General features: G+C 33.4%; 4 protein-coding genes across 6 annotated transcripts; 1 reads left to right on the top strand and 3 right to left on the bottom strand.

Moving 5' to 3' along the window:
- Positions 1–718: 718 nt before the first annotated feature.
- On the bottom strand, positions 719–7,250 carry LOC101217428 (NAC domain-containing protein 17). Of its 2 annotated transcripts, none has more exons than XM_031887312.1 (6): positions 7,117–7,250; positions 3,767–4,237; positions 2,998–3,275; positions 2,693–2,914; positions 1,667–2,252; positions 719–1,262 (listed from the first exon to the last, which is right to left on the bottom strand). In XM_031887312.1, the coding sequence occupies exons 2-6, from the start codon at positions 3,951–3,953 to the stop codon at positions 886–888; spliced, it is 1,650 nt and encodes a 549-aa protein (XP_031743172.1). In that variant the 5' UTR covers positions 3,954–4,237; positions 7,117–7,250; the 3' UTR covers positions 719–885. The 2 variants fall into 2 exon arrangements, with proteins under 2 accessions (XP_031743172.1, XP_004140940.1); XM_004140892.3 differs by having other exon boundaries at positions 2,627–2,914.
- LOC101217655 (pentatricopeptide repeat-containing protein At1g34160) lies at positions 6,949–9,775 on the bottom strand. Its single transcript, XM_031887311.1, has 2 exons — positions 7,405–9,775; positions 6,949–7,258 (listed from the first exon to the last, which is right to left on the bottom strand). The coding sequence occupies exon 1, from the start codon at positions 9,714–9,716 to the stop codon at positions 7,986–7,988; it is 1,731 nt and encodes a 576-aa protein (XP_031743171.1). The 5' UTR covers positions 9,717–9,775; the 3' UTR covers positions 6,949–7,258; positions 7,405–7,985.
- Positions 9,776–11,183: 1,408 nt separating this feature from the next.
- On the top strand, positions 11,184–14,423 carry LOC101218135 (co-chaperone protein p23-1). 2 transcript variants are annotated; one of them, XM_004140895.3, is made up of 6 exons: positions 11,184–11,335; positions 12,386–12,572; positions 12,670–12,832; positions 13,830–13,867; positions 13,945–14,002; positions 14,073–14,423. In XM_004140895.3, exons 1-6 carry the CDS (start codon positions 11,331–11,333, stop codon positions 14,195–14,197), a joined length of 576 nt encoding a protein of 191 aa, XP_004140943.1. In that variant the 5' UTR covers positions 11,184–11,330; the 3' UTR covers positions 14,198–14,423. The 2 variants fall into 2 exon arrangements, with proteins under 2 accessions (XP_004140943.1, XP_031743832.1); XM_031887972.1 differs by having other exon boundaries at positions 11,210–11,335; positions 12,389–12,572.
- A 431-nt stretch (positions 14,424–14,854) lies between these two features.
- On the bottom strand, positions 14,855–18,888 carry LOC101217898 (probable F-actin-capping protein subunit beta). The gene is made up of 8 exons (XM_004140894.3): positions 18,528–18,888; positions 17,897–17,967; positions 17,130–17,243; positions 16,786–16,868; positions 16,634–16,707; positions 16,431–16,550; positions 15,304–15,399; positions 14,855–15,176 (listed from the first exon to the last, which is right to left on the bottom strand). The coding sequence occupies exons 1-8, from the start codon at positions 18,654–18,656 to the stop codon at positions 15,093–15,095; spliced, it is 771 nt and encodes a 256-aa protein (XP_004140942.1). The 5' UTR covers positions 18,657–18,888; the 3' UTR covers positions 14,855–15,092.
- Positions 18,889–19,614: the final 726 nt, after the last annotated feature.

A 19,614-nucleotide genomic window follows, 5' to 3' on the forward strand; every position in this document is an offset into this window, starting at 1 on the left:
CCTCCCTACTACATTAAAGGTAATAATACATTTTTCGTCTCAAGGTTTTGAATATACATTCAATTTAGTATTTGGTTTTAAATGTTAAATTCCCAGACCTTTAATGTTGATACAATTTAATTACGATGATAATTGGATAAATCTTCAAAGTGTATAGATAGATAAATAAATAAACAACCAGCCAACAATTTGAACATCAGATTTGAACTATGAAGTAAATATAAAAGTTGATACATCAAGAACAACTCTGTTTAAATAGCATCAAATCTTTGCTTAGTTGCACCCTTGTTCTGCTATCTCTCCCTGTAATTACTGAAATACTGTTTTTCCACTTTCTCAAATTAATACATATTTTTATCAATAATTTCATTATTATAAAAAAAATTAACTCAAATTTATTTCTTTTCAATTTCTTACCATAAAGTTAAATTCTTAACCAATTAAAAAAAAAAATCAAAAACTAAAAATAAAAAATATCCACATTGTGTAGTTGAAATTAAGCAAATGATCATAATCACTCCAACATTAAGAGTTTGTTTGGATTATCTTTCTAAATATTTGCACTTATAAATACTTACTGAAACACTTAGAAAATCAATATAAACATATATCGACCTAATCTAGATTCACCAATTCTATTTACTTAAAAAACTACACGTTCTATTCACTAATAAACTTGAAATAGAGAGAGGTAAAACAAAATCAATGGAGATAGATAGACCTGTGAATCGAAATCAAACTAGATTTCATAGAACTCGCATCTATAATCAGCGGTAACTAAGATTTGCTTTACATCCAATATTCAGTTATCATGAATATTGGAACTTTAAGATATGCATATAACAAAGGTATAAAAGAAGATGGCACAGCTTTCATGAAATAGTTTCATGAAGAAATGAAATTACCAGATAATCTAACATTTCCTATCAACACCCACAGAATTGCACACAATACTCCAAGAATTGAAAATAAAAAGAATCCTTTATTCATACCCGTTCTCCTCCTTGCACCCGTCTCAGGATTTCGAACGGCAACATTGGTGTTAAGGGTGTTCAGAGTATTTAGTCTCAATCTGCTAAAGCTAGACATCCGCTCAAAAGCGCGGTTGACATTCTCTGAAGCTGATGCGGGAGTGGTCGGTATCGACTCAACGAAGGCCCACAAGTTGGAAGAGAACCAACTTGTAGAACCGCCTCCATCATTTGCACTTTGAATCTCCCTTGTTCCTGCTGCTGTAGAACTTACAGATTCATATCCCACACCTAAACAAGACCAGAAAGTTTCATAATTAGAAACTGCCCTACTGCTTCACATCGATAAAGTGGCACCCGGAATTGGCACCACAATGGCAATTTATGATGAAAGTCAAATATAATTGGATAACAGCTCCTCTTGAATCAGAGAATTCAATAATACACGAGAAGTACTCGTACTAGGTAGCTTGTTGAAGCTGGCTCAAAATTTCACAGAGCGGTTCTTGCCATATGGAGTATAGTATGGCTTATCAAACAAACCCAATTCATCTGGACAAGAGCTCTGTGTAGATGAGCTAATCGAGCCAGCAACTTTGTGAAGTTCAAACAGAAAGAAAGACCTCAGTAAAAATGGACTGATGAATGTCTGATAAAAGACGACAGAGATATTAAGTTTCAACTGAAGTATATACCTAAATTTGATTGAGTAACAAACTGTCCATGTGATTCAGGAATTTGATTGAATGAATGTCCATTTGATTGAATGCTAAAGGCATTTTCTGTCTCATTGTTCTTCCAGAATACATTGTCCGTCTGAATTTGTTGATAGGGATCATATTGCCAATTACCATTCGAATTGTCTGCAACATCAACATCAAGAGCATTCAAATATGGATCTAAAACTGTTTCAGGAGCAATGGGTCCCAAGTCGCGAAGAAACATATTTGCATCATGGAACAGGTCTAACTCGCTCAATCCATCCAACTCTGAAGGTGGTATATTTCCCAAAGGGTTGACATTTGCCACAGGAGTTGGTTCAGAACCAACGAGATCATTGATCTCCAAGAAATCTCCTTCTTCCTCACAATCTTTAGGAGCTGATGAAACCTCGGCTTCAAATGGTTGCAACTGAGAGATACCAGACTGGGTAAAGTCAAAGCTTGCATTCAAATCACTGGGTTGAACACTAAAGTGGCATACTTTATCCAGTTGAGGAAGTATGTGCTCATGAGTGTAATCATCGATCATAGTACTTGCAGTTTCTTCTTTATCATCAACCTATATAAAGAATGGAGATAAATAATAAGCTAACCGATTTGAGCAAATAAAGCACATATGAAAGGAACCATAGACCAAATAACCAATGAAATACAGCATGTATGTCAGCTTAAAGTAGATGTTCTTTCCTGAACCAACAACCGGAATAATACTTTTAAGAGTCCTAAACGTTATTGACAATCAAAATTAGTTTTCATTACAACTTAGAAGTTTAGAAATGCATTTCATGTACCAACGTTCCAAGTTCCTACTGCTATATTATCAATTGAAAAAGAAACGATTTGATCTCAAAGTGATAACCAGTCAATTCACCAAGGGAAATTAACATGGGAATGGGAACAGAATATTGGAGTGCAACATTCAGGGCAACCAACCTGCAAAGCAGAGCCAAGTTGATGATAACCATTGACTAATGGCAACTCTAGAACAGGATCATTTACCATTTGTTTCATAAACTCCTCGATGTCCTCTGATGAAATCTGAATTTGACCATTATCTCTTTCACAAACTACAGGATCAACCTCATCAACTATTTTCACTTGTGGCTCCAGACAACCAGCATCATCAACCCAATCTTCTTCTCTAAATGGTGCTCCATATTGCTCGCCATTTTTTGGCCCAGGTCCACTTTTCTTATAAAGTTTGTAGAGTGCATAGTAATCCTGAAATAGAAAGACTCATAGCTTAATCAAACAAGACCATACAAGAACTATTAAGTAAAAGAAGAGCTTAAACACACAATTACCTTTACATTCTTACACCTCTTAAGCTCATCCTCATCCAAGGTATACTCGTGCATAACCCAGTCAGTACGTTCACCATTAGGAGCACGACCTAGATAGAACACCAGTGTCTTCTTCACTCCAACATTACGTGAATTGCACTGTATTATTCGATCCTTTCCTGTGGCCTTCCAGTAGCCATATCTTGTAGCTCTACTCAATCTTGACGCATTTGGGTACCTATGTTCCCTAGGACTGAAAAAGAACCATTGTCTATCACCAGTTTTTAACTTAGATTGACCTGCATTTATTTTTTCATGATTAGAAAGATCATCAATACTCGTAGATATCCAAAGAATAAAAGAATCATAGAGCAAACAAACATTCACAGAAAGTGGTAAAAGGAACGACCAACTCTCTAACATTCGGGAAAAATATACTATCAAATATCAATTATGCCTTCGCCTAGTACATCGGTAATAGGAATTGAGTGGATAAAAACGACTCGCAAAGAAAATGAAACCGAAAAGGATAACAAGGAATAGCTTCAATTCACCTACGAATGCAAGAAGTTAAATGATAATATCGAACTGTATGATACGATTAAAATTTGACAACAAGCTTAAGCAAACGCAAAATCACAAAGATAGATTCAGAAAGACCCCCAAACCCATTATAAACAGTAAAATAAAATCAATCAACGACAAACTGAATCAAAATCAGACTAGGTCAAGGAAAAGCCGAAAGAAGATCAATCAATCAGATCAATCATGGGAAGGACAACATATTTACCAGGCAATTCGTCGGGTTCCCACTTATAAACATCGGTCTCACGGATGATATCAAGCTTCAATTTGCGTCCACAGATCTTGAACTTCAAGTAATAGAGAATCAACTCCTCATCCGTCGGGTGAAACCGAAACCCTGGTGGCCAATCCCCCTCGTCACACAAACCCCTCGAAGACGACACCGTTGACATCAAAGAACACCACAAATCACAAAATGAAGAAACCAAAGCCCGGAATCCTCGGACAAAACCGACAGCAACAGTGAAGAAATTCGCTCCGAAATCGATGAATCTACAAAACCCCAGTTGAAATTGGACGGAGCTGAGATCCCCGATCACCGGAGACGGTGGAAAGACCGCCCTAGAGAGAGAGAAGGGGAAGTGAAGATTGTTTGGTCAAAACAAGTAACGAGGACGAATGAGGAAGGGATAGTGGTGGCGGGCTACTTATTATTGCAGTAAAACGCCGAAATTTCCTGGAACCAGAGATTTAGGGATTAGTGATAATTTATTTTATTTCTTTTCATTTTTTCGTTTTAGTTAACTGCGTTTATTACCTATCCTTATTTTTGCCCTGAAAAAACGTATTTCCCATTTTTTAAATACAACTAAACAATATTTCGTCTAAACAAGTTTGAGCTATAAATACATTAGAACAAAAAAAACAAAAAATGCAATCATGAACACTTATATTTGTGACATTGATAGAATAATATTTCAAAATAAAAATATTAAATTCTGTAAATTAATAAGATTTAAACCTAATTTTTAAGAAATAATTTCCAAGTAAGAGAGAGTAGTCCTAATTGGCATGTATTTTATTAGTAATATATATATATATATATATATATATATATATATATTAAAGTGTAATTTCAGTTATTATTTTAAAAATGAAAATAAATGTAGAGAATTACTCACAAGCCCCTTAAGGATTCTAAATGTACAGCACTAGAAATGTAATTTCACAAAAAAATAATGAGAAATGGACCACAATAGAATTTTTGTATTTTTCGATATATAAAAAATTGAATAATATTTTATTATTATCATTATTTATTTGGAGCGGCCAAGACCAGTATGCGTGAGTCAACTCCCCACCCCACCTTGGGCTTATTTGGCACGGATCGGTCAGTTGTGAGTTGGAAGGATGTTATTGGCTTCATTTGTTGAATTTAATTGGGTTTCATGTGTTTCTTAGCTCAAACCGTTCAACATAAGAACTTTCAACGGCGGTATCAACAGCCACCAACATAGCAAATCCCCTTTTAAATTTAATAAATATTGCATAACATATATATATTTATATATAGATAATTTGGTTCAGGTTCATTCAATAAATTATAATTTAATTCTTCAGATCAGAATTAGGTAGACAACAACAATGATTATGATACAAAAAATTAATACTAAAAATGCTTAAATTTGGTTAAGTATAAGGATTAAAAGTAGATGTTTAAAAATATGACAGACTAAAATTCAATAAATTATAAACTACCAGATCCAAATTCAATACTCATGTATTAAAGTAAAAGAAAAGAAATTAACATGTTCTTTTTTTCTGTTAATATTTAAGTCTATTTATTGAGTTTAGTCACCTATACTTAATGAAAAAGTAATATGGAAAGAAGGTGACGCCTTTGACTTTCATGTTTATGTGTTAATGTTTTTTAAAAGGGTTGTTTTGAATACCACTTACTGTCTCATGAGCTAAGGAGTTCAAATATGAAAAAAAAAAAAAAAAAATATATATATATATATATATATATATATATATATATATATATAATATAATATAATATAATATAAGGAGGTATTTTTAAAAATAACAAAATAAATTAAAATATTTAAAAGCTATAACAAAACTTAGAATTCACAATTTCTATCAATTTACTGACTATCAAATTTATATGCCAAAAAAATCAATAGAAAATTAATTTTTTAATTTTTGATAGATAACCACTTATTGAGATAAATATCCTTTTTTACCAAATCAATTCAAAATGGTTTCCTTTTTATTTTTATATTATTTTTGTTTTAAAATTTCTCTTTTAAGAGAATGTGGAAAAGACGAAAATAACCCAAAAGCCATAATTCAGAGTATAATATATTAAAAAATCCGGACCCAAAGAAAAAAAGCAATAGAAAAAGAGAAATGGTTTTTTAAAAGCTAATCTATTGAATCTATTATCTTTTAAAATATCAAAAGGTTTTTTTTTCTTTTTTTTTTTTTGTGTGTGAAGAATTTAAATACTCTCTACAAATATTTTGATCTAATTTTACAATAACTCATGAGTAGAAATTTGGAAATTTGACTCTTACAGTTTACTTATATTTTTGTTGTTTAATCTTAAACAATTTTTTTAAATAAAAAATACTTATTTTAATTAATTTTTCTTCTCTTTTGTAACTATACCTACACTAAAATTCTGGAAAGGAAAAAGAAACATTATTTCAAAAAATCTATTTTGTAAAAAATTGACTCGTGTTCCAACAATGTAATGAATTCCTTTAAATAAAGAAACAAAGAAACTACATATATATAAAATAATAATAATGATAATGTTAAGAGGTAAGAATAAACGTTGGAGGCTGGAGGTGTCTTTCACTATTCCATTTCCAAACAAACCGCGTTAATTTGCCCAAAATATCAATATCAACCCGTTGACAAAAATGTTCCTCCATTTCAAGCATATCTTAACATCCCATCAAATACTTACATTGATTTTTCTTTTGAAAGAAGTCTAAACGTCGATGAATCAGGGACTCAAGAGAACTATTAAAAAAATTGACAATCCACTTTTTAGGAAAAAATTACCTCATCCAAAAGACAATCATATCTCAACTCATTTGGAAGTTTGATACTTTAACGCCACATATTTCACACAAAAGTAATAATAATACTAACACATTTCAAACCGATGGACTAAAATTTTAAACCTTCATTCCCTACCTAATTATGTGTGAAAGAATTTCTTATTTTCCCTTAAATTAGCCATGGATTTCCATCCATATGTTATAAAAACAACGCATTAAGTATTTGTTAGATTTTGTACGTTATACTTAATACCTTTTTCCCCTTCTATTCTAGTCTAACAGGCATTGTGTTAAATGATAAATAGATTTAAAGTTCTGTAAAAAAGAAAAAAAATGTTTTGTTGTCTGTTAGCTATATAAAAAAAAATCAGAAGTGAAAAGCTAATTATAAATAAAAGTGGATTCTACAAGCTACCTATTAAAAAGTTTTTAATAAAAACAGAATGGTTCTGAAGCCTAAATAATCAACTAACCCTCAATTTTATCTTTAGATCGATGGTTCCCAGTCAGGATTCAAGCTTAATGAACAAGGACTTACCAGATTCACTGCACATTGTAGTTGTCCATTTCCACTTTTCCGGATGAGATTCTAATGAAAGAGCTTGATCCAGTTTGAGATTCAATATTCTCAGCTGCTTTCTTCCTCTGTCTCAACTAGCCCCATACGCCAGATCTAGGGTCTAAATATTTAGAATAAGTAGGTTTCACAATGTCACATAGCTTGATCCATCCAATCCAATCAAGAAAGTAAACAGAGAATCCAACAGAAATATAAAATTGTGTTCTTTTCGGTAAGGAAGGAGTGATGAATCTTAAGTAATGTTACCATGATTATCCTTGGCATTGGTTAGATTTCTGGACTGCTGCCCGCCTCTTCAATTCTTTCACTTTGGCTATCATCATCAAAGTGATTAAGCAACAACAATAACAGTCCTGCAAGTGCAGGGTTAACATGCATACTTTTCGAACTAGATTTTGGAGCTTTGGAAGCATTAAAGATAGAATAAGACGGGCCTGATACCATTTTGAAGTGCATTCACTCCATGCCTAAAAGACCTTGCAGCCAGAAATGGTCGTATTACATTAAACTAGTCTAATGAACATATAACCAAGAGGCGAGATGCATCATAGAAGGCATTTGATTAAAGATCTCACTCCCTCCTCCCAAAAATGGTATTTCATTTTTTCAAAAAAGATAGCCGTTGTTCTACTCTCCAAGAGAATCTTGGTGTAAGAGTTGAAGATGTTTGGAGACACATCCAAGGTTTTGAGTTCAAACCTCTAAATTGAAACTTTTGCTGCCCCTTGGACTTTGACGCGATGAAAGAATATGTTCCTACGCCGGAGACATGGGACATTTTCCAAGAGACCTTCGTCTCGATTTTAGAATTATTGAGTGAATAAGTATCACCAATAATCTTTGCAAGAACACAAACCTTCTTTAAATCGATGGAATCGAGTTCTGTCTCTTACAATGATTTCTCGGATATAAATCTTCGATATTAGTTTAATAACAACATGACAATCCCCACAAATCCTTAAATTCTTAATCACTTGAATTGGGGTCCCTTCTTCAGTACAAGTCAATCCAAAAGCCACGGCGAGCTTCTCACTGTGATAACACAGTGCATTCTCCTTGTCCTCATCGCCAATATCATGCAACACATTGCTCGTATCAGCTGAATATCCATAGGCTTTGATCCTCAAATTGATCTCATCGAGCTTAGCATAAATCTCACGGCAACTTGAGTGGCTTTGATCACCATTTACAAATTTGTACATCTTACCTTTTATTTCTATGTAACTAAATCCTGGTGTCTTCTTCACATCCCTTCTTCTCATAGCGTCCCTAACTCTCCCGACATCATCCCATCTCTGACGAGCAGCATACACATTCGATAATAAAACAAAATCCCCACAACTAATAAATCCCATCTCTACTAGCTTCCTTGATGCCAGTTCTGCCATTTCTACATCCCCATATGTCCTGCAAGCACCAAGCAATGTTTGCCAGAGTACCATATTAGGGAAAGGCAGTGAACTTACAATGTCATAAGCTTCTTTGAGACGCCCCGCTCGACCTAATAAATCAACCATGGAACCATAATGCTTTATATTTGGTTCCAACCCCCTTTGTGTCATTGAATTGAACAGCTTAAGCCCATCCTCTACAAGCCCTGCATGGTTGCAGGCGCATAGCACAGCTAGATATGATACGGCATCAGGGGACATTCCAGATCGACCCAACTTTTCAAAAAGATCCAATGCTTTGTGGCCATCGCCATGCATTGCAAAGGCCATTATCATTGTATTCCATGTGATCAAACTTTTGTCACACCTCATGTTCTCAAACACCCAATAAGCTTTATCCATAGATCCACATTTAGCATACATGTCAATAACGACATTACAAACCTGCACATTACTATTTAACTTCTCCTCTACAATATATTTATGAACACTTTCCCCTTCTTTCAAAGCACCCAATTGTGAACAGGCCAACAGAGCACCTTGAACAGTCACTGCATTGGGTCTCAAATTTCCATCCACCTTCATTCTCTTGAACGTCATTATAGCATCAGCTGGCCGACTCCCCTGAGCAAACCCAGCAATCAACGCGTTCCACGAAGCAATATCTGGCTGCGGCATTTCATCGAACAGTTTCTGGGCAAGATCGAGATCCCCAATTTTCGCATACGCATCAAGCAATGTAGTCTGCAGGAGAACATCAGCGTTGAAACCAAATCGTAGAAGCTGCGAATGTAATTGGATCGCTTCAGAACGAGCCAAAGCGCGGGCACAAGCTTTGAGCGCGAAAGAGCATGTGAGAGCATCAATTCTGTGAAGCCCATTTGACGCAGCCATTGCCCTGTACCAGAAAACGGCATTCGCGGGATCGGAGCTCAGGGCAGTGCCGCGAATAACGGCGTTCCAATCGTTGGTGGAAGGGTAAGGGATGTAGCGAAAAATATGGAGGGCATAAGAAAGGTCGCCGAATGAGGAAATGGCGCAAAGCTCGAGAAGCTTAGTGCGAGAGGAAGAGAAGTGAAAATCGCCATTGATGATAAGGTTTGCTTGGAGTTGCTTGATTTGGGAGAAGGAAGAACATTTTTGTAACAGAAGATTGAAGTAGGCCATTGCTATTCCATGGAGACTCCCTCGCCTTCAACGAGTTTTCCCTCCAAATTTGTAAATTAATATTTAATACTATCTGGTGTTAGTATTAACCTTTTTCATTCTATTAAATTTGTCTAACCATAATTCCAGGTGTTTTTAATTGGGTAAAAGTAGAATATTCTATAAAACAAATTGGGTAAAAGAGATGGTTTTAAAATATATTCCATAAAAATGATTCTTTTTTTTGTTTAATTATTTTATATGTTTAATGTTGATTAAATTGAAGTGATGGCTAACAAAATGACAAAAGAAAATATTTCTTAATCATTTTATTTGTATTGATTTTTTTTATAATTTCAATCATTATATATTTAATGATTTTTTAAAAAAGAAATTTACAAATTCATATTTACTTAATATTTTACTACATTTTCCAATAAATTGATTCATTTTATTAGAATTGATCATTTAATTAATTTAGAAATAGTGGATTTAAGAGCAAAATACAATTAGTAATCATTGGAGAAACTTTCCAACACAATTTACCAACCCTTCTCTTCTTATTTCATTAAGTTTCGGACTAATTTTGATTATAATATTAACATAATATAGTCAATCACATACCATATTTACGTGGAATATTTAATAAATGCAAATCTTGGTCTACTTTTTTTATTTCATTTTTTTATTTTTTAAAATATATTATTAATAATAAATATGGGTAGTTTGGTCTTTTAGACTTTACATTTGTGTAAAATTGAAGTCCATTAGAACATTTATGAAAAATTTGGCAACATTAGATCAAACTTCTAATAAGGTACCCTATTTAAGCTATAGTAGTTTAAACCCCTTATTCTTACACTCATAATATTTGTAAGATCATTCTTACACTTAAAATCCTAAAAAAGTTAGAGTGTCAAGTCTATTAGGTAACGGTTTAATCTTTATAGTTTATAAATAAATAAATATTGATTCTCGATCAATTTATCCATCTACATAGATAAAAAAATTTCATTAAGTTTTTGTTCAAAAACACTTTGGTCCATAACCTTCCAAAAAGCAAAAATTAAGTCCTTCAAATTTACTCAGAGTGATTACAAATTTGTTATCATTTAATCCATTAACTTTAGTTTTGATGCTTTTAAATCAAGTGTCTAACTTGACGAGACATAAACTAAGAAACCATATCAGTGATTTTTAACTTTAAATTTAATAAAAAGATTATATCAAAGTCCAAATTATTACAAATGATAGAGTTGCTGCTCGTCATAGTTTAAGAACAAAACTATCATCAAAGCATGACTAAATAATTAGTTTCATGAAAGTAGATTTTAACCAAATCGTTCTAAACTCATATTTTTAAATAAAACAGTTGTAAATATAGTAATTAGAATAATATATATATGTATAATTTATTTGTAATCGTTATCTCTAAAAATTACACATCAATATTCTGATATTAGAAACTAAAAATTGAATAATAAAAAACTCAACGTTTATCCATTACTTATAGCGAACCGCCATTTCATTGTTTTCATCCATGGGGTTGTCTTCGTTTCCTATTTTTCCCTCTCCAACGATTCGATTAGCACCAAAATACAATTCCATTGCAATTCTGCTCATCGATTCCTAAACATGAGGTATCTCTCTCGCTTCTTCATTCATTCTTTTCGTTGCTTGTTCTATACAAAATTATGAGGAAGCGGCGGTGAGTTTCTGTATCTGTTTGATTGATTGAAAAGTTTATGGAAATTATTGTGAAGATTTCTCAAACTGGAGTTCGATTGTTGGAGTTTTTTGTTATTGTGATTGTTTCAAACATTTTGATACGTGATAGTACTTGGAAAGTGAGTCGTCTTTAGTTTTTTGCGTGCTGAAGTAGTCAACTAGAAGTAGGATGATCGGCTTCAATATTTCACTTTCTATATATAGTGCTAAACTCACACTTGAGGATTAAGGATTCCTGATCGCTAGTAGAATGTGAAAATGACGGCTGATCTTTTTCCCCTTGCAAACTCCAATGTTGTTAATGTTGTGTTCAAATCAGATTCCTGTACTAGGCGAAGTATCATTCTACCCTATGGATCTGTTGTTGGTCCATTTACTTGGAAACAATGTTTACGAATTGTTGATTCTCTTATTCTGTTGTAGTTTAAGATTGTAGCTCATTTGAATTTGAGAGGTTTTATTGAATATGGACTATGATGGTTATCCATAGCTATTCGATCATAAACGTGGGACAGAATCATCTTTTGTCTTAAAAAAATGATTCTTCTTCGAAGGTTAAATTGCAAAATTTGCTGCTTCTCTATAGTTTGAATGAATGTTTTATCAAATCATGAGGACTAAATTTTGACTCACTGTTGAACAAAAAGGAGAGCTCCTTACCCAATGTCGGGATCCTTGTTGAGGATATTACTTTTGTTGTGAATTCTGTTAACACCTCACTTTCTTGTCATATCTATATAGAGAAGAACAAATCTGCTCATGCTATTGCAACTTTAGAATTCTCTCACTATTGTCCTTTATTTTGAAAAGATGTCTTTTATGCTTGTATTCTCTCTCTCATCTGCAATGAGTGAGTGAGAGAGTGATTGGTTTTAGTTGTTCGTCAATTATCTTATCTAAAAAGAACTACAGGGAACAAATTTTAATTTTCTGATTTGTTTTTTTGTTTATCAAACTTACAGCAGGCACCCTACCTTAAGATGGGCACAAACATCAGATAGGCTATTCATAACAATTGACTTGCCAGATGCTCAGGATGTGAAGCTTAAGTTAGACCCTGAAGGGAAATTTTGCTTTTCTGCCGTTAGTGGAACAGAGAAGATTCCATATGAAGTTGATATTGATCTATATGATAAAGTTGACATAAATGTATATGATGAATTTCATTATCATTTTGCTTTGCACTCTTCATTTTTGTTGTTTTGTTGAATATTAGTGTCTAATTGTTGAAACACAACAATGGCAGGAGAGCAAGGCTAGTATTGGCATGAGAAACATCCTGTATTTGATAGAAAAAGCTGAAAAGAAGTGGTGGAGTAGATTGTTGAAGCAAGAGGGGAAACCTCCTGTGTTTGTGAAAATTGATTGGGACAAATGGATCGATGAAGATGAGGAAAAAGGAGATAATTGTGAGTTGTTTCTTTAAATGAACTTGTTTTGTTTAGATCTTGTTTGTTAACCATTTTGTTTTTTTGTTTTAAAAAATTAAGTATATTTTCAAAATTGGACTTGGTGGTATAAACGGTTGCTTTTATGGAAAAAATCTATATTTCATTCATTATTTAGTAGGGATACAAGCCTATATATAACCATAGAGAAATACACTTAAGAAAATAATATCAAATAATATCTCCAGAATAATATCTCCTAAGAATAATCTAATTATATTAATACTCTCCCTCAAACTCAAGGTTGAAATCACAAACTTGAGTTTACTAAGAACTAAGAAAAGAAACAATATATTTAGAATAGAATAAAAAACCCGAAGAACAGATACACAAAGAACTTCTAGGTTAGAACAAACCCATGAAAAACTTCTGGGATAGAAACATAGATCCTCGTATAGAGATCTATAACAGAACCTAGGAAGAACGAAACAAGAACTTCGAGGGGCAAAATGAAAGAGCAAAACTGAAGCAAAGTAGAATCAAAGCTGGACAAAAACAGGGTCGGAATTGGACAGAAGTGTTTTGTCAGATCATAATGGAACTGAACGAACTAAACTAGAGCAAGTCAGAATCAGATTAAACGAGAAATCTGGGGCGAACAGAACGGAAACTGAACTGAATGGAGCAGACCAGAATAATATCTTCTAAGAATAATCTAATTAATTAATATAAACATCATTTTTCAAAAGTTTTTAGAAGCAAAAGAATTGAAATTCTTAGCTAAATAGCTAGAAAAGAGAGTTACTTTTTTATTTTAAATTTTCAGATTTTGTTTTGATATTTGTATACATTTGTAAAAAGTATATTATAAAATAATCGCCGATTGAAAACTCTAAGGTAGAATGAGTATTTATAGACTTAATTTGCAAAAACTAAAAAAACATTATGAAATGGAGCTATTGTCTGTTGGCAAACTTTTGTTCAAGAGTCTTTCTTACCCTGCCATTCCAACACGCAGCTGGAAATGATATGGACTTTAGCAGCTTGGACTTTTCGGTAAGTTCAATTATTATTCGTTTTAAATTAGAGCTTAAACACTATAAGAAGACTTTCTAATCACCTTCGATCTTTAGAAACTTGGTCTTGATCCTGGTGGAGGCATGGGTGCTGATGCATTTGGAGAGGATGATGGTTAGTTTGAGCTTGAAAATGTTTCTAATATATATTCATGTGCATATTAAATCCGTTTGTGTCTATGCAGAAGATGACAATGACATCGACGATGAGGGTGAAAATAAAGAAGGGGAAAAAGTTGATCAAACACCTCTTGCAGGGCCTATTAATGAGTCTGGTTCTTCAAGCAAAGAACCTGATGCTAAAGCTTAAGCTCAAGCTCATAACGACTTAGTTCAAGGTAAAAGGATTGGATATGGCATAACATAGCTGAGACTTTGGATTGTTCATATTATCTTTGCATTTAGTTTTAATTTTTAAGAAATTTTTCATTCGGAAGAGTATGTTTTAGTTTTAGGATTGTTGCATACTGTACTTTATTACTTGATGATGATGTGTGATATTACTAAGTCTTGTTATTTAGCACTTCGTTTTTCCACCCTGCTTATTTTGTGAACTTGCAATTTCACGGGAAAAAACTTCAATCAAATAAACCCAATTTTAAATTTAGAACAAAATTTCTTAATACAAATTGGATATGCGTCACTATAGTTACTCACTCAGTACATCTATGATTAGATTATATATTCAATATAATCAGTTGGTCATTTTGTCATACCTTTTTATCCCACAACCATTCCTCTTGTGCAAGTTTATAGTCTATAATCAAAGAATTAAATAAATTAACTTCATTTTCTTTTACAATTGAGTCAATGCAGTTAGAAATAAAGCACAAAGCATGAGGCTTGAAATATGTTGGGAAAATGAATAACAAAAAAATGCCTGCTTGACGACCAAGTTAGTTTCTAGGTTGAAATTTCAATTTCAATTTCTATCCCTGCATTTATCCAAGTAATTAAAACACACAGAAGAATCAAATGCAATTTTCAATTCAAAACTCCGTCTCAAATTTGCAACTAATGAACTGTCAAATCCCTACAATCAGTACACTCACAACTAAACAGCTTCTTTTTTTTCTTTTTTTTTGACATGAATAAAGATTGAAAAACGTAATCAAATTCAAATCACAAACTGTTACAAAGTAGAAAAATGACTTACAACTGTCCACCGGTTCGCTGTGCCAATTCGGGTTCTGTATAATCAGTGGTCACTTGTCGGGCAATTTCATATGCACCACTTCTGAGGGTGGCCGCAAGGTGCAAACCATCTCTTTTGTTTTCCCAAAATATACCTATTAAGGGTACCACCATCGCATAATTTCAATCATTCGTATGGTCAAAACTTGTGCCTTGAAAAGGGCATAAGGTTCCAGAGATGTCAAACCGAGAGAGACAAAGTATCGGGAGACAAAATTTTACCTGATCGAGTGAATTCCTCAGCTTACTTTCCATTTCTTCGATCATTCGACCCATGTTACAAAGATGGCCTTCTGCAACTGAGAGCTTCATCTTCATCTACAGTGGTGGTGGAACCAGAATATTATAGCATTTTTTAAAATAAGAAACCATGCTTTCATTGGGATAGATGAAAGGATATAGAAAGAACATAATTGAAAAAAGAAAAGCAAATAAAATAAACCCACACTCGGTTACAGTATTATTATAGTATTATAGATGCGAGGTAGAATGCATAAGCATGGATGAAATAAAAACCCTCGAACTAACATGGTAGAGCAACAGTCGCAGGCATATATTTGTTATCGACTCAGTATAGAGGCAGATGATTAATCAATCTAAACATACAACAGGAAAAGAAAACATGTAATGGTTCAGTACAGGCTTTAATTTTAATTCCATTATGAAAAGAATCCAAGATACTAGATGGCCACTATTATCTTAATGTTCTTGTTCCGTAATTGCCTAAACTACTCATTCGAACAGTCAATCGCACGAATGGAACAAAAGAAGATGACAATGAAGCTTTTAGGCTTTGCAAAAATTTTCTGGAAGGAGTGGCTCCCACCCCGTCTTTTGGTAATTCTTCCTTCGAAATATATTTTCTTTTAAATAATGGAGCCGGAGCCTTTTGCACTATACTAGGAGGGACTCATGCCCATCCCAAGACCTAGGAGAGATCAAGAGTTTTTGGAATTAAGCAACTTGGGACCTCTAAGCCAGTAGGACCAAAAGACTCCAAGCTCTTACCATGGTCATTGAGGACCTCCAAAATCAACTATTTGAATTTTTAAATATAGAGAGAGAGAGACACCCACACACACATCCTTGAGTGTCTGGATTAGCTTGCATGGACCTCAACTAATCTCACGGGACAATCCACTTGCCTCTACAACATTATCAAGCCAACAAAACTCGTAAGAGATTAAATCCTAGGTAGGTAGCCTATCCACTAGGCGTTGAACCCCCCCTCCCTCTAAGTTCTTTATTATACCCATGACTTGTACCAATTGACCACTAGATCAACTCATGATGGTTACTAATACTAATTGAATCTAAATAGTCGAATTATAAAATTCATTCTAAAGTACCTGTCTTCTAATTGAACCAGACAAACTAAAAGTCCCTGCAGCATTGTTATCTGTCGTCAATGATAGCATGACTGTACTTGTTAGACAATAGCTAGCTGTACCCTCATCTTCTAGTCTCACCTGAATTTAGTCAAGAGATGGGCAGAGTACATAAACAATCCAAAATCTAGTAGATGATCTTTTATCAATGGAAAAAAAGATACCTCAATAACATGAATGGCATCCCATGCTCCCTCTTGTAGAAATCCCCTTCGACCATGACCAGTCTTTGAGCCATCTTTATCCTCAGAAAACATCACATGATCAAACGTTCACTTTGATTAATGCTCACAATTCATGCATTGGTTAGTCTTACCTTTCTTTATCAAAAAACAGCCGACAAAACTTTCCTCATCATCTTCCCACATATACACAGATGAAATGCCACCTTCATAATACCTGACCAATCATTTGTTAAAGCAGCTGTCTTAAGAAATACATAATCACACAAGGACATTGATTGTTAAATTGAACAGGGCAGGTTCTATTTTTGGGCTTGGACGGAACTGGGTAGATTCTATGTTTTTCATAGAAATAAATAATCGCCCTAGAAAATGCCTCTTGAATCTAGAAGTGTACACTGGCTGCAGATAGTATCTAAAATGTATGGGAGTATTCTATTGCACAAGGGTCAAAAAGGAAGCAAGCAAAGGACCTCACTGGTCACGATAGATTGTGAATACTTCATTTGCTTCAATTTCAAGTTTCCGCAACTCTATAGATGGCATAGCTCCATCTTCCAATGGTGGATGATATTTGTTCGACCACGGTGATCTATATGGCAAGAAAAGAATACAGCATAAATAAAACATTGACAAAAGATACCATTAGAAACAGAAAATATACTGGCCATTAAGCTACTTTTTAATCAACCAAACCTTACATCATGCCGTCATATTTTTTTATAGGAAAAAAAACCTCAATATTCCTAAACTTAATATGCCGTCCTATTCCTAAACTCAATATTCTTATATTCATTTCTGTTATATATTTGTCAACAGAATCGGTACTGAAAGGCTGTTAGTGTTATGTTTGTTAGCTTATAACCGGTGGTAAACTGTAAAACAGCCATCCTAGACTCGAAGATTTTTTCTTACACTGAAAGCCCTTCACAAATCATGTAATAATTGCTTGCATACAACGGACTCATATATAACGGAAAAAATCGGATTTACATAATGCATAACCACTGGCTATACCTATCTAGTAGATAAGTACGAACACACATGGAATTCTGAAACATGCAAAGAACTTGTAGGAATACATTTCACAGTGCTACTCATTACTGGAACAGTTAACATCTTAGCCTCAAACATTGAGGAAAATATCAAAATATCTATTAACTGAGGAAACCTTGGTAAAACTATTGATATGCATATAACTGAAGCTAGGTGCACAAATCCTGCAAAATGGATCTACGTACATACCTATATGAATCTGCATCTCTGTTGTATTCGCACAAAATGAATTCCTTCCCATTGTCCACATCACATATAACCTGTAAATGTTGTGATTTCTCATTCAGAAAACTAGGGAACTTAAGTTTATTTTAACAAGTTGAAGCACTGCCAATGCGGGGAAGAGGGTTGAAGAAATGTAAGTTTTCATACACCAAAGGCGATTAGGAAAAAAGGTGATCAGCAATCAGCAGAGTAGTAATAAAATAACCCAGGAAAGGGCCATGAGTAACAATAAGTGGGGAACTCCTATTACCTCATTATTTAAACAACCAAAACCTTGTAAATGAAGTCAAAGATAACTCCAAAGAAAATTAAAGAATCACTCTTGATTATTCAACCATGCCACCGCAAAAACATTCATCCTTCAAACCCAAGCTAATTAAAACCAGCAACCATAATTACAAATATAGTAGTTAGGGAAATTTGGGTTGAATCCAAACACGATAAAACCAATCGAACTATTTTTTTTAAAAAAAAAATCAAATTAGAACCCTAAAACCCGAATAAATAGCCAAAAATGTGAGAAAGAACAAAAACAGAAGGCTGATAAAAAGAAATTTGAAAATAACAAAAAAGGAAACAGAAGAAACAGCATCACCTGAAGAGGCTGGTCAACCTGGGAAAGCAGATCGGAAGAATGGTGAGGTAAGAGAGTAAGAAGAGCGGAAAGAGCGGTTTCGGAGTGCTTTGGAGGCATTCTCCTCATCAATCCCATGGCCGCTTCCATATTTTTGAATACAACAACACAAGGAAACACAAATGATGAAATGAGAACAGAAATGGAAGGGATAAATGGAATTGAAAGTGAAAATGAAATGTGGTTTTTCTGCGGAGAGAAGAGGAAGAGGGTCTCGTTTGATTTGATCAGAGCTTCCCTCGCGGGAACCGGAAGATCTTTCTCTCTACTTCGCCCGTTCGGATAAATATATATAATTATATTGTAAATTATTGAGAGATTGTAAGGCAATAAGTAGTTTAATAATTATTGATTGTGTAGTTGTTTTAATTAACAGCGCCGGAGTTGGTTACCCCACTAATTTACTATCACCCTAAATAAATCAAAATAAGTTTATTCTTCAAATTATTTACAAAAATATAGTCTAATTTTAGACCAAATTTAGATGTTATATAATAAACAATGTATATACCTTCGTCCATCCAAAAAATTATTAAAAGTGAGTTTCGAGTTGTGATTCAGACAAAAAAAATCTACCTATTAATTAGTTTTCTTTATACATATTGATATTATATATACGATAAAGTTGTGAAGGCTTGAATATTATCTAAATCTATATTAAATCCATCTCTGTATATACAGTTAGCAATAAGTTGTTGATTTATGTCATTTAGAAAGTTTCTATTGTGTTTGCTTATACATTATTGTGAATAGGTGCTACCTCAAATCATTTAAATACGTTATTTATATTTATTTAGATAAGAGCTTGTAATAAAATTAAACTTTAAAATAAAATATTCTAAAAGAATGGATGAATTCTTTCCATCTCTTTGAAATTCTCTTTTTAATTTTGAAAGTTATCGTAAGCGGAGATTTTCTGCGTAAAACTATTTTTTGATTATTTTTTTGAAAAAAATCAAAGGTTTTTTTAAACTAAAAATTTTAATTAAATAATTAATTTTCATGGTTAATTCTTTTCTTCAGATGGCTAATTCCTCTTGAAATTTTT

This window comes from Cucumis sativus, chromosome 6, assembly GCF_000004075.3.
Source record: "Cucumis sativus cultivar 9930 chromosome 6, Cucumber_9930_V3, whole genome shotgun sequence".
NCBI classification, from domain to species: domain Eukaryota; kingdom Viridiplantae; phylum Streptophyta; class Magnoliopsida; order Cucurbitales; family Cucurbitaceae; genus Cucumis; species Cucumis sativus.